A 13425-nucleotide genomic window follows, 5' to 3' on the forward strand; every position below is an offset into this window, starting at 1 on the left:
AATATCGATGACGTGTAAAGGGTTGGGGCGTTACAGTCCAGCCCTTGGCCATTTGCCCAATGGGGCATAGATCTTGTTAGGTAATTTCCTCATGCAACTGGACAAAGAAAGTACATGCTGGTGGCAACAGATTACTTCACCAAGTGGGTAGAAGCTGAACCCCTTGCAAAAATTTGAGACGTCGATGTAAAGAACTTCATATAGAAGAACATCATCACCAAGTTTGGGATCCCAAGGGCAATAATAGCTGACAATGGTACACAATTTTGCAGTAAGCTAATCAAGAGTTTCTGTGCAAAGTTCAAAATCAAGAATTACTATTCCACCCCAAGTTTTTCTCAAAGCAATGGGCAAGTAAAAGCATCCAACGAAGTTATCTTGGGTGGAATTAAGAAGAGGTTGCAGGAAACAAAGGGAAAGTGGGTGGATAAGTTACCCAATGTATTCTGGGCATATCAGACTACGCCGAAAAGATCAACTGGGGAATCCCCATTTGCCATGGCTTTTAGCGCAGAGGCAGTAATTCCACTGGAGGTTGGCATCCCAGGGATCATAACCCAGGGAATAGAAAATGGGACCAATGAGGCATTCTTAGCCCGAGATTTGGATCTGCTAGAGGAACGGAGGGAGAAATCAACAATTTAGCTGGGGGCATACTAGCAGCAGCTTGCCAGGGCTTATAATAAGAAGGTCAACCCACGAGAGTTCTATGTTGGTAACCTCGTCTTGAGAAAGGTCGTCGGTAACAAGAAGGATTCCAGAGAGGGCAGGCTTGGCCCAAATTGGGAAGGACCATATAGAATCATCTCGGTCTTGGGCAACGGGGCATATCGGCTTGAGGATTGTGAAGGCAAATAGCTACCAAGACCCTGGAATACTTGTAATTTGAAGTTTTTTTATCACTAGATTTTCTTTTCTTTTAAAAATTTTCTTTTATTTTGTTATTAGCCGAAGTATTAATGAAGTTTTAGCTTGATTTTTAAACTTATGTATTGTGACTAATTAGGTACTTGACGATGTTTCTAAAATGAAACATGACGAATAACTTAGACTTATTATATGGCAGGGTTCCTACTTGCATATAATAGAGTTAAACTAAGTTTGCGATATTTCAGATTGAAACATGACGAATAACTTAGACTTATTATATGGCAGAGTTCATACTTGCACATAATAGAGTTGAACTAAGTTTACAATATTTCTGATTGAAACATGACGAATAACTTAGACTTATTATATGGCAGAGTTCCTACTTGCATATAATAGAGTTGAACTAAGTTTGCGATGTTTCAGATTGAAACATGACGAATAACTTAGACTTATTATATGACAGAGTTCCTACTTGCATATAATAGAGTTGAACTAAGTTTGCGATGTTTCATATTGAAACATGACGAATAACTTAGACTTATTATATAGCAGAGTTCCTATTTGCATATAATAGAGTTGAACTAAGTTTGCGATGTTTCTGACTGAAACATGACGAATAACTTAGACTTATTATATGGCAGAGTTTCTACTTGCATATAATAAAGTTGAACTAAGTTGAATAAACTTGAATTTGCCATGTCGGCAGAATCAGACACAGATTGAAGCTAAGTGCATGTCAGTTAAAGATTAACAAAGAGGCCAAGGTTGATAACCTCGGCCAGCCTTTGCTTGAACCTGACCTCGGCGACAAGATCGAAAGCCCCATGCTTAGTGAGAACCCAAGTGGAACTTAGGTTCACATTATGGGGCAGAGGGCTGGAGAATGATACTTGGAAGTTAGAATTTACAAACAAAATAAGATGGTTTAACACTTGTTGAAATTTTGAGAAAAATTTACAAATTGAAGTTAAGCCGAGGTTATGTTAAAAGAAGATGGTTTAACACCTTGTTGAAATTTTGGAAAAAATTTACAAGTTGAAAGTTGACCCAAGATTATGTTGCAACAATAGAAGACAGAGGACTTGAGTAAAGTGGCAAGTTGTGAGTAACACTTGTGAAAATATTATGATAAATATTTTCAAGTGTTAGGTCAAAGCCGAGGCAAACTGTTAGTGGGTACAGCCGAAGTATTCCACACCGAGGAGATTACACAGTCAAGGTGTACGTTGAAGATATACAAATTGTTTAAAGTATAAGAGTCATACAAGAATAAAAAGAAGACAAACATGCAAGCATTCGAAAGAAGAAGTTGTATTCACATTCAAAAGAAAGGGCACATCAACCTACAAAAGGATTACTTGTGCGAAATACAAAAGTGGCACCTCGGCCAAATTAAAGCTTACATTTGTTTCAAGAGTGAAAGAAAGTACAGGGTACAAGAAAAAAAAAAGAGAAAAACATCAAACTAGACTATTCGGCGTCTTTGGCTGGTTGGGTCTGAGGTTCAGAAGACAGTTGGGAAGACATCTCTGCAGCCTTCTCAGCCACAAGCTCAGCATCAATCTCTTGAAGAGTCTGGTCGATGCTTTCCTCGGCAATAGGCGCGCCCGATGTTGTCTTCTCGGGAGTGGCATCTTTGGAGACCTCACCCTTCTTATCCTGAGACAAAGTCCATGACTTGCTCATTCAGAGTAGGGGACTTGGCCGTAACAGCTTCTTTCTTCTTTCTGACCAAAGCTTCCTCCTCGAACTCAGAATCGTCTTCGGATTGGCTTGGAGTAGGGGGGAATAGCAGGGAGTGGTCGCCGGCATTCTTGAGGGGGGAGTCCTCGGGGACATCCAGCTTTTTGACCCTTGTTGCATGCCTACTTCACTTGTCTTTTGTAGTCCTCCTTGACGTCGGTCGCCCCCTCGGCGTACGCCTTCTCATCAGCGGCCTTGATTTCGGTCTCTTTTGTGGCCAGGGCATCTTGAAGTTCTTTCTGGGCCCCAACCATCTTTGCCTCAGCCTCTTTCTTTTCGGCAGCAAGGACTTTGGCGATGGCCTCCGCGGCGTCAACCTTTTCCTCGGCCTCATCTTGAGCCTTTTTGGCTACCTTGGCCTGGTCCGACAAAGTCTTCAGTTTGCCCTTAGCCTTGTTAAGGGCCTTCCGCAAACCAGCAGCCTCCTTGGTCTTATCCGCCAACTCCTTTTTGAGGTTGAAGGCTTGCATAGCGAAGGAGTGGCTATGCTGGATTGCCTAGCAGAAATGGCCAAGAACAAAAGTTAGCAAAATTTTCTAAGGAAAATAGAGAAAGTAAAAAGTATCAAGCATTAGGGGCTTACTTGTACGGAATGTTGCAACATTAGAGCAAAATTTTCGTATTCGCTCATCACGGCGTTACAATTGAGATCATTGGGAATGAGCATGGCGGTAAAGAGGGCAACGCCGACTTCAATGTCATTAGCGCTGTCACCAGCCCTGACCGGCTTGTCCTCGATTGTGATTGCAGGAGCCTAGGGGGGATCTGACTTCAGGGATCCCGAGGTTGTTACGGATTTGGACCTCGGCCTCTTCGACCGAGTTGACTGGGATGGCTCGGCCTCAGCGGGCCTCTTCTCGACAGTAGAAATGGTCTTCTCGCTCTCGGCCAACTTTGAAATTGTCAAGGTGTCCTCAGTATCAATCTGAGTCACCGTTGCCTTAGGCTGAGCCTTCTTCAGTCTTTTGGGTTTTGGCCTTGGTTGTGTTAGTTGAGCATTGACAGTATTGGGGATATCGGCCAAAAGATCGTCTGCAACTACTTTCTTGCGGCCCATCTCGGCAGCAATTGCAGTTCGGCGTCTGCGTCGGCGTTGAGATCGAGGGATCAGATATGGAGCCGAGGTTGATGGTTGCTCAGCTAGATCGGAAGTTGATCCCTGATCTGGCCGAGATGATGAAGTTACTGGAGGAGTTGTGGCGGAGGGAGGAGACTTGCTCTTCTTCTCTGGGATATCGGGAATGATCGACTTATATGTCGGGATGTAGTTAAGCAGTAGGGGAGCTCTCCACTTGTGAATTGGCGGATCCAATAGCTTCTTCAAGTCCTTGCTCGGGAATAAGGACTTACGGAAGTCTTTTGCCGGTTGTGGAAGAGCTGCAAGAAAAACAGACATTAGAACGTATAGAAAGAACAAAGTATTTAAGACTTTAAAAACAAGTAAAATATAAACACTTGGCTCTTACCATTACCCTCTATGAAAATTGTTCGGCTAAGAGGGTATAGGTGGAGGTCCTTACCAGGAGCGAACTCCCAGTTTCCCAAGACAATGAAGTAATTGTCCCCGGCTCCCTTGTTGGAGTCTGGGAGGTCGGCAACAATTCTGTACTCTGTGGACCTCGGTTTGAGGTAGTAAATGTAGCCTTTTTCTAACTTAAGGCCACACATGGTGTACCAGTATTGGATGTCGGCTAAAGTTACTCTAGCATTCCCTTTTTTGGCTAAGGCTCACTACAACAAAAAACACATTTTATAGCATTCGATGAATGCTATCAAAAGTAAACAATAGCATTCGTTGGAATGCTATGTTTGCCCATGTTATTAAAAGTGTGTCATTTTTAATAACATTTATCGAACGTTATCGTTGAATGTTATCGTAAATATATTATAACAATTTTTGAATGCTATGAAATAGTTAAAAGTTACTAAAAATACCGAAGGATAACAGTTTGTTAATGTTATCAAATTGTTTTAATAGCAATCTAGTAATGTTACAATTTTCCATATCATAACTAACTACGAATATTATAATAAAGCATGTCAACAAACTTTTTGATAATATTTTTTTAATGCTATATATTCCTCATTATGATAGCACTTTTAAATGCTATCATATAGTAGTTATAAATATATAAAAATCCATTCCAACACCAATATTGGAAATCTATATCCTGTAAATGCGACAAACACATTTTCATCCATCACATATAAAACAACATCATCATTGAAAAATAACTCATCGCCACAAATTTCAAGAAATAACAAAATTGTCATAACATTGTCTAAATAAAGTACCAAAACACAATCTCTCACTATGTTCAGAAAAATAAAAACAACTTAAAGCCATAATGTCGATATGTACAAGACCTAATAACACATTCAAATTCCTTTTTCTGCATCCACAAACTTCCAAGCTGACTTCTATTGGTCTCATCTTCTTTCCAAAGCTAATAACTACAAAACAATAATCAACACGTCACATTAAATATAATCAATTTAAAAATAAAATGTATATCATTAAAAAGGAAAAATAGAAAGAAAATTATATCAATAAACAAAGCATTTTGTACCTAATGCTTATATCTCTACTCTCTTTCCCTTTCAAAAGCATATAAGGAAATACAAAGTGACACAATGAATGCAAAGGAGAATTGTCACTAAGAATGTTTTGAAAAAAAAAATTTAATGTTTTACCAATACATGCAAGCTTTATGTTTGTGTGCGTGTGTATATATTTTTATATTTAGTTTTCTACAAATGGCTCAAACATATACTCACTAATTGCAATTCTGTGATAGAAACTGGAAAATTTCTTAAATATTCTAAAATGGTGGGGTGTCACAGGTCCGTCCAAAAAAATTTTAGAGTTGGCAACATGGTGGCTTGTAATGGATATGATGATGTGATAAAAAGTATTTGAAAATCTTATTTTATGCAATTTTGTCAATTATTTGGTTCTCAAGGAATTACCCTGTTTTCATTTAGACATAAATGTGACTGTTATGAACTTAAGGAGATGGTAAAAGTTTGAGCAACTTTTTGGTGAAGCAACACAAGAGATATTTTTCAGCATTGATGATTGCTAGTCTTGAAATGTGGGAGTAGGAGGCATGAAAACTAGAAAGTTATTCAAGTTAGATTGGATCTTATAATGATCATATATAATGAGAAGATCATATTATTAGAGTAAAAAAAAAAAAAACAAGAATGCAATAAAGAAAGAGAATCATAATATACATGAATTTTTATAATTCTAATAAACGGCAAAGAAATATCCAAATCAAATAAAAATACATATAATAAATAAATAACTAAACTAATATAGTTTGACGAAATATCAACCACAAAATTTGAATAAGCTAAACAATCCCTCCCCTCCCATAGGAAGGAAAAAAAAAAAAAAACTCTTCTATAGTGCATGATGGAGTACATTAAATGCTTGACAAGGAGCAATCTTATATTAATTTTTTAAAACCTTCACTAGCACATTCTTCATCGACAATTTTTTGTTTATGTATTTACTAAATTTATATATGAAATGATGTCATAATGAAACTGATATAATTTACTACTGAAATTTCTTGCTTTCCTCTTAATATTTAAATTAGAATTTGTATGTATATCTTAATATGTTTATTTGGCAAACACAATCAATTATTAGTATAGGAATATAAAGATGGACAGCTAATCATTTTTTGTAGACCTGGCTATATTGGGACTGGAAACTTTCTTAATCATAGGCTTTATTATAGACAACAATGTACAATAATATATGGAAGTTTTTTTTAGAGTGTATACCATATGTTCCAATTATGACCTTTGTGGTTTTGGTTATGACATAGTTGTGCACATCATGTTCTTAATTATGATTCATTGTAATGTTAGTTATGACATTATTTTGATTATGATACCAAAAAAAAAAAAAAAGCCTTTAGTTATACCTTTCGTGGTGTTTGGTTATGACTCATTTTTTTTTATTTTTTATAGTTATGACTGAAAAGGGTTTAGTTATGGCATTTGTAATAATCAATCACACAAATGTCATAACACAAATGCCATAACTTATTTATAGCACATAGCATTACCCATAATATATATATATATATATACACACACATTTAACATTTACAATTGGAAAATTACCAAAATAGTAGAGCTTTTATTTTTATTTTTTTTTGTTTATGGACCAGTAACAAAGAGGTTTATTACTAGCTCTTTGATAAAAATAAATAAATAAATAAAAATTGCTTTAGTATTCTAGATTGGAAAACTTTGATCATGGTTAACTTGCTATGAGTTTTTAAATATACATACCTAAGAATTATAATTAGACTACAACTTTCGAAGCTGTATCTTTTTGTTTATATTATTATTATTATTATTATTATTTTATAGTTGCATCTAAACACCTTGCAAAGCTCCCCACCAAAAGAAAAACTCACATAAATCACTTCAAAGCCCAATTTTTAGGTTGTGTTTGAATCATTGATTGGATAGGAATTTGAAAATAGAAAATGTGGGTGAAATGTGAATGAAATATATGTACATTTCACCCACATTTTCCTTTTTCCTTCCCAAATTACTACCAAAATCAGCGATCCAAATACACAAAACCAAATTCCATATAACATTCATTACTCATTTCAAGCCAAAGCATTGCAGTTATAGATTTAGCCATGATTGGTAGTCTAATAGATGAGATTGCAAATTATAAACACATACAATTAACAAAATCAAAACCCAATCCATATATATATATATATATTATATAGTATTATATATGTGAGCATTTATTTGGTGTCTTGAAACTTTTTTTTCTTTATACCAAATGTCCAAATAGAAAAACGATAGAGAAGAGAGTGTGACTTGAACTTAAGGCTATAAATTTGATAAATTAGGCTCTTACCATTTGAATTACATACAATATATAACAAATATTTTATTTATTTATTTACGTATTTATTTATTTGAGTTGCTATTTATTATATATGCAAGTTGCAAATACCATGATTAACAATAAAGAAACATCCAGGACCAAACAAAAAACACAAAAAAAAAAAAAAAAACCACCCACTAGCCACCCAAATAAGTTAACATAACAGCCTACATATATGAGTCCAACCAAGCCCCATAAAATGCACCAGAAGATAAACCCAAAAGGCATCTAAATAAGCACACAAAAGCAAAGCAACAGGCAGCAGACACAAGGACAAAACAGAGCACCAACAAGGCACCAAAGCAGGGCACCAGCAAGTCAATCGACCAGAACAACCACCAACCAAACAAGCAACCCAGAAGTAGAACCAATAAGATAGTAATTGTTGTGATACCGACAGTAACTTCCAAATTGCAATTATGGACTCTTAGTGTAGAGTTGTTCTCTTGTGTGTAGTTTGTTTAGGTTGTTGGATCATCTAGATTTGTATCTCATCTTTGTTTTAGAATAGAGAGAGAGGGAAACATGTATTCGTAGCAACGGTGGTGGATGGTTTTGGGGACTGAGTGACTACGCTTTGGGGTCTCCATGAGCATCATTACGATCAACAAAATCAACAAAATCAAAACCCAATCCACACACACACACACACACACACACACACACACATATATATATATATATATATACGCACAAGCAAAATCAATCTAGCCCATAAATTATACACAAAAAACATGCATGTATCAATCACTAGATAAAAATTAGAGAAATAATACTTACAATCTGTTCCCAAAATCCTCTCTGTCTGCGGTACTTGAGATTAATTTAGAGGATTTCATATATATATATAAAAAATTAAGAAACTATAATCAATATATATATATATATAATAACTGATGAAGGAAATCGTAAGGGAGAGAGAACATTACCTTTAAAACAACTAAACAATGAAAATGACGAAGCTTCACAGAATCGCAAAGTAAGAAGTAGTCCTAGAAGTATTGTTGTTGATTATCACAATGAGAGAAAAAACAGGAAACTAATTTGGGAGTGGGTTTGTTGAAAAATAAGGGCGCCAGATGTTTAGTGCTCAAATTCTAGGTCTTTTCATTTTAATATTTATGATAGCATTATATTTTTATTTGTAGCATTTATACATAGTAATTAAAATCTTAAAAATACGGAATATTTCACAACATGTATGAAAAGCTATCAAAATTATATTAAATGTTATAAAAATTGAAATGTTCTCACCAGGTGCTATTTTATTAGAAAATGCCACAAATGCATCACATTTTATAGCATTTTCAAAAGAATGTTATAAAAAAATGTTATAAAATGTGTTTTTTGTTGTAGTGGCTATTATACCATTAATAACTCGGTAGGAGTTAATGGCAAGCTGCATTGGGTTCAATTTGTAGTAATAGAGGATTTCTCGGAAAATGATGTCAAGTGGGGGCCTAAGTACACACTCTATGAAAGCAATGACTGGGAAAGGCATGGAGTCAACTGTGGGCATGATGGAGTCAACCTCCCCAGCCAACCTCAGGTGGACGTCAGCCGGGATAGAAAACTCTTGCCTAAAAAATTCTAGCTTAGTTGGGGTGTCTACCGTATACCTCCACATACCCATGACGTCGGCTTAGGGGGAAGGTGTATGATCTGGAAAAAAAAAAAAAAAGAATGATCTATGAAGGTTTAGAAGACCTCGGCAAAACCTAAACGAATGCTAGGGTAAAGATTTCTTAGGATCTAAAGTGAGGGTTGTTTTAGTTTTTCCTAAAGTTTGTGAGTTTTACGACAAATCCCAAACCTAAGTCTATGTAAACAAAGGATTGAAGGCACGAATCTGGAGAAAACACAGAAAGAAGAAACAGAAACACAGATTCAGAATCAATAATGATGATGCTCTATCAAGAACACTGTGACAGAGTGTGTGCAATGGTGCAAGGCCAAGAACAGTGGCAAAATAAGCAAAGTGTGTGGATATATGTGTATACCCAGAAACAGGCGAAATAGAGTATGTTTTAAGCATACAAGGGGTGAAATTTGAAGCACAGACAAGAATGGGAGCATATGAATATATTCAAACGTGATTGATAAACAGAGGCAATAGAATGTGAAACAAGAAATTAAAACGAAGGAAGGAACAGTGACTTACCAAAGAAAATAAGGTCGGTGTAAAATACTCCGGTATCGGACGGTGGCAAGAAGCAAAGAAGTGCAGCAAAAGCCTCGCCGGAAGGGGAGAGTGAAGGTGGTTGTAAAAAGCTTCATGAGAGCAACAATGGCGGATTTGGGAAAGAAAAGTTAGAGAGAGAAAAGTTGGGAGCTTGGGAACGAGGATGCAAAAGTGAAAAGACGGAAAGAGAGAAGTGGTTTTGATCAAACGCGGAGAATAGCAGCAAAATACCATCAATGCTCCTAGGGTGACGTGCTTGTCAGACGGCGCACGCAGACGCAAGACGACTTAAAGGCGCGTATCAAGTACGATTCAGTGAGGGAAAGACACGTGGCTAAAACGGTTGGGTTACTGTGCGTGACAGCTCACCCGCATGATGAATCTCTTGAAGTGCTTGGTTTAATGAAGCAAAAACCTCAGCTGTGAAGATGATCTTGGCTAAATAATTTGAACAGACTTGGTTATTTGTCCTAAGGCATTGATGAAAGCAGATCATAGGTCTTGGTCACATAAGAGCAACGGGTGATGACCTTGGGAATGATGGGTAAGGTGAGCTTAGCCGATGTGTTAAATGGAAGAAATGATATAGGTTCCATCACCTCAGGATGCGGAGGTAATAAAACCTAGGGGGCAGTTGTGGGGACATAATTTTTGAATGATAGCACGTGGCTGAGGTGACACCGAAGTGCCAGCCGAGGTGCCACGTGTCCTGGTCATGACGCTGTCACGACCCAAACCAGCCTTTATAGGTTTAGCATCGTAACCAGCCAGTAATCCTAGGATTACCAAAGGCCTCTAAGACAAATTAACATAATATGAGGGGCTTACGGAAGCAAATAACAAATATACAACGTCCATTGAGCTGTGCAGACTTATATGAGACAGAAAAATTTTAAACTTTTTATGTACATACAGACACATCGTCCTTATGTCATAATATATGTACAGATTAGACAAAAAGGACTTAGCCCCATTTACAAAATACACAAGACTTGTTTAACCAAACAAGAAAACAAAACTTAAACTTTAAATCACATAGTCATAGTCACTTCACATATCCAGAACCTCCACGGGAGGCACATAGGTTGGCTGACAAAAACAGATCCCAAGCAGATACCTCTAAGCCTGGTCACGCGCATGATCACTTACATACATAAATAATACAATGAGCTAAAGCCCAGCGAATAATAACAGAGTAAAGGGTTTTAATAAATGAAGTTCATACAGATTCAGAAATCATAAATCAGATTCAAATTCATAATCATGTTCAGATCATATACAGAAATTGTAAGTCATGCTTAATCATACGTGGTACATCCATTAGCGCTAACAGAGCAGATACAGGACAGATGCAGAACATGTGGTGGTTATGAATAACCAGTTCCATAAAGAAACCTCCGGATCCGGGTAACAGAGAATAAACATGCTGAGCACCATGATGGAGCCTCCGATACGGGTAATAGATAGCAGACGTAATAAGTTCCATAATGGAACCTCCGATACCAGGTAACAGAGAATATACATGCTGAGTTCCATGATGGAGCCTCCGGTACGGGTAATAGATAACAGGCATAATAAGTTCCATAATGGAACCTCCGATACCGGGAAACAGAGAATATACATGCTAAGTTCCATGATGGAGCCTCCGGTACGAGTAACAGATGATAGACATAATAAGTCCCATAATGGAACCTCCGATACCGGGTAACAACTAACAGATATTACATGATGCTAAGGATGCCACAAATACATGTCAGAAATTGGACAATCATTCATTGTACAGAATATAACATTTCAGAAAACAGATTTTATTTTATCATGCAGAAAATAAATAAAGATGAACATAACTTCACTAAATTATTACTTACAGATAGTAGCAGAAGCAGATCAGACAGATCAAGTAGACAATAGCGCGTGACCTACACAAACACATAATATATACACATTGAAGCAAAGTATTACTCCTTTGATCAAACTTGACTTTCTTGTTTATGTCTAAATAATTCGAAGGTCCACTACGCTTATTCTTCCGTTAGTCAAATGAATCTGGTTCTCATTTCACAAACTCCTTTTATTACTAAATCATTCTTTTCTGAATAAACTGATTCCTCCCTTGGCTTCTTAATCAAGTATCACTAAGTTAATGACTTATTCTTTAATCAACTAATTAATGTTGATTGTTAGCTTATCAATCCTTATTGAGCCATAAAACACGTTCGGAATGCTTTGGAAAGAGATGAGAATAAAAATGTGAATTAAATGCAATTTTTCAAAATATGCTGAAAATAGGGTCTTCGCTCGAGCGCCACTTTGGTCGCTCAAGCGGACTGTAAAATTTTGCAAAACTTCTGAGAGCTCGATTTTTACGCTTGAGCTAGACTTTCCTTGCTCGAGCGGACAGTGTAAATTCTGGAATTTCCAGAATTGTAGTTGAAGTTCAAATTTGATATTCAAAGCGTCAAAACTTCTATTTTTGGTACAAAAATATGGAGAACCATTGCATAATTTAATAAACACTCTCAATTAGAAATCATTTATTCAAAATCATGCTCTAATTGTCCAAATTTAGATTTGATTTATTTTCTCCATATCAAACCCAATTTCAAACCCACAAATTTTAAAACATGAATTAAACTTTCAAAACTCTTGAAAAATTCATAATGTATGTACAATTGAAACTCAATTTCATGTTAAGATAGCTAAATTCAAACCCAAAGTGATTAATTCCAAATTTCCATAACTATGAGTCTACTTAATTTCTTACTTAAAACCTTATTTCTTACAAAATCCATGTGACTAATTCCATAACTTTCTTAATTCATGATGCATGGAGGATTATCTAAAACATGAAATTAAATTTATAAAACTCTTAGAAAAATATTTGCATGTGTGAAATTAGGATCAAAATTCAAACCAATTACATCCAAAATTCCTTTAATTCAATATTAAGTTCCAAAATGTTCATGAATTCTTAATTTCCCAAAACTTGCTCTTCTTATACCCAAACATGAAATTAATTCTTCAAATCTCTTAAAAATTCATTGATGCATGTAAAGGTGAAGTCCAAATTCATGAGGAATAACATAAATTAAACTTACTTGATAAATTTTCCAAATTAATTTCTTAATTCTTGACCTTAATTCTTTTCTTTTCATTATATGTAAAATTACATGCAAGTGGATTTTATTTCTTCCTGATTTTCAAAACAAGGAATTGAACATATGAGCCATAATTTTGTTTTTGAAAACATGTAACTCTTATGTTATGCAAGATCTTCAAAACCAAGTTCAAAATGATGAAACATGAGACATGCAACCATGGATATGAACTTAGTTTACTATTCATCATATTCTTGACATTTCTTCACAAATTTCATGAAATTAAACTCAATCTCATCATTAATTTCAAGTGTAATACATGAGCTGTACAAAATCAAGGTTGAAATCCTTACCTTAGATCTTCAATTTGGTGAATTCTTCTTCAATCCTTCACTTTCTTAGCTTTTCTTTCTTTAGCTCTCTACTTCATCTCCAATTCTTAGCACCAAAAGTGGGTTTCTCTCTCTACACTATTGAGATCTCCAATTACCATTATCTTGCTTCCTCTCTTTTTCCTTTTTGTTTTTGAGCTTCAACAGGTTATACATTCACACACACACACACACACACACCTCACTTCTTGACTTCAACATAGC

At 35.9% G+C, this 13425-nt stretch overlaps 1 protein-coding gene across 4 annotated transcripts; it reads right to left on the reverse strand.

Annotated features, from left to right (window-relative positions):
* Positions 1-1589: 1589 nt before the first annotated feature.
* LOC145799010 (uncharacterized) lies at positions 1590-13425 on the reverse strand. 4 transcript variants are annotated; one of them, XM_082888519.1, is made up of 4 exons: positions 13183-13425; positions 11600-11650; positions 3197-3990; positions 1590-3110 (listed from the first exon to the last, which is right to left on the reverse strand). In XM_082888519.1, exons 3-4 carry the CDS (start codon positions 3278-3280, stop codon positions 2736-2738), a joined length of 459 nt encoding a protein of 152 aa, XP_082744645.1. In that variant the 5' UTR covers positions 3281-3990; positions 11600-11650; positions 13183-13425; the 3' UTR covers positions 1590-2735. The 4 variants fall into 4 exon arrangements, 1 of the variants encoding a protein (XP_082744645.1); XR_014340921.1 differs by lacking the exons at positions 1590-3110; positions 3197-3990 and adding an exon at positions 4838-5067 and having other exon boundaries at positions 13183-13409; XR_014340920.1 differs by lacking the exons at positions 1590-3110; positions 3197-3990 and adding an exon at positions 8216-10875 and having other exon boundaries at positions 13183-13409.

The sequence above is a fragment of the Camellia sinensis genome, chromosome 9, assembly GCF_055761805.1.
Source record: "Camellia sinensis isolate YWXY chromosome 9, ASM5576180v1, whole genome shotgun sequence".
Lineage (NCBI taxonomy): Eukaryota > Viridiplantae > Streptophyta > Magnoliopsida > Ericales > Theaceae > Camellia > Camellia sinensis.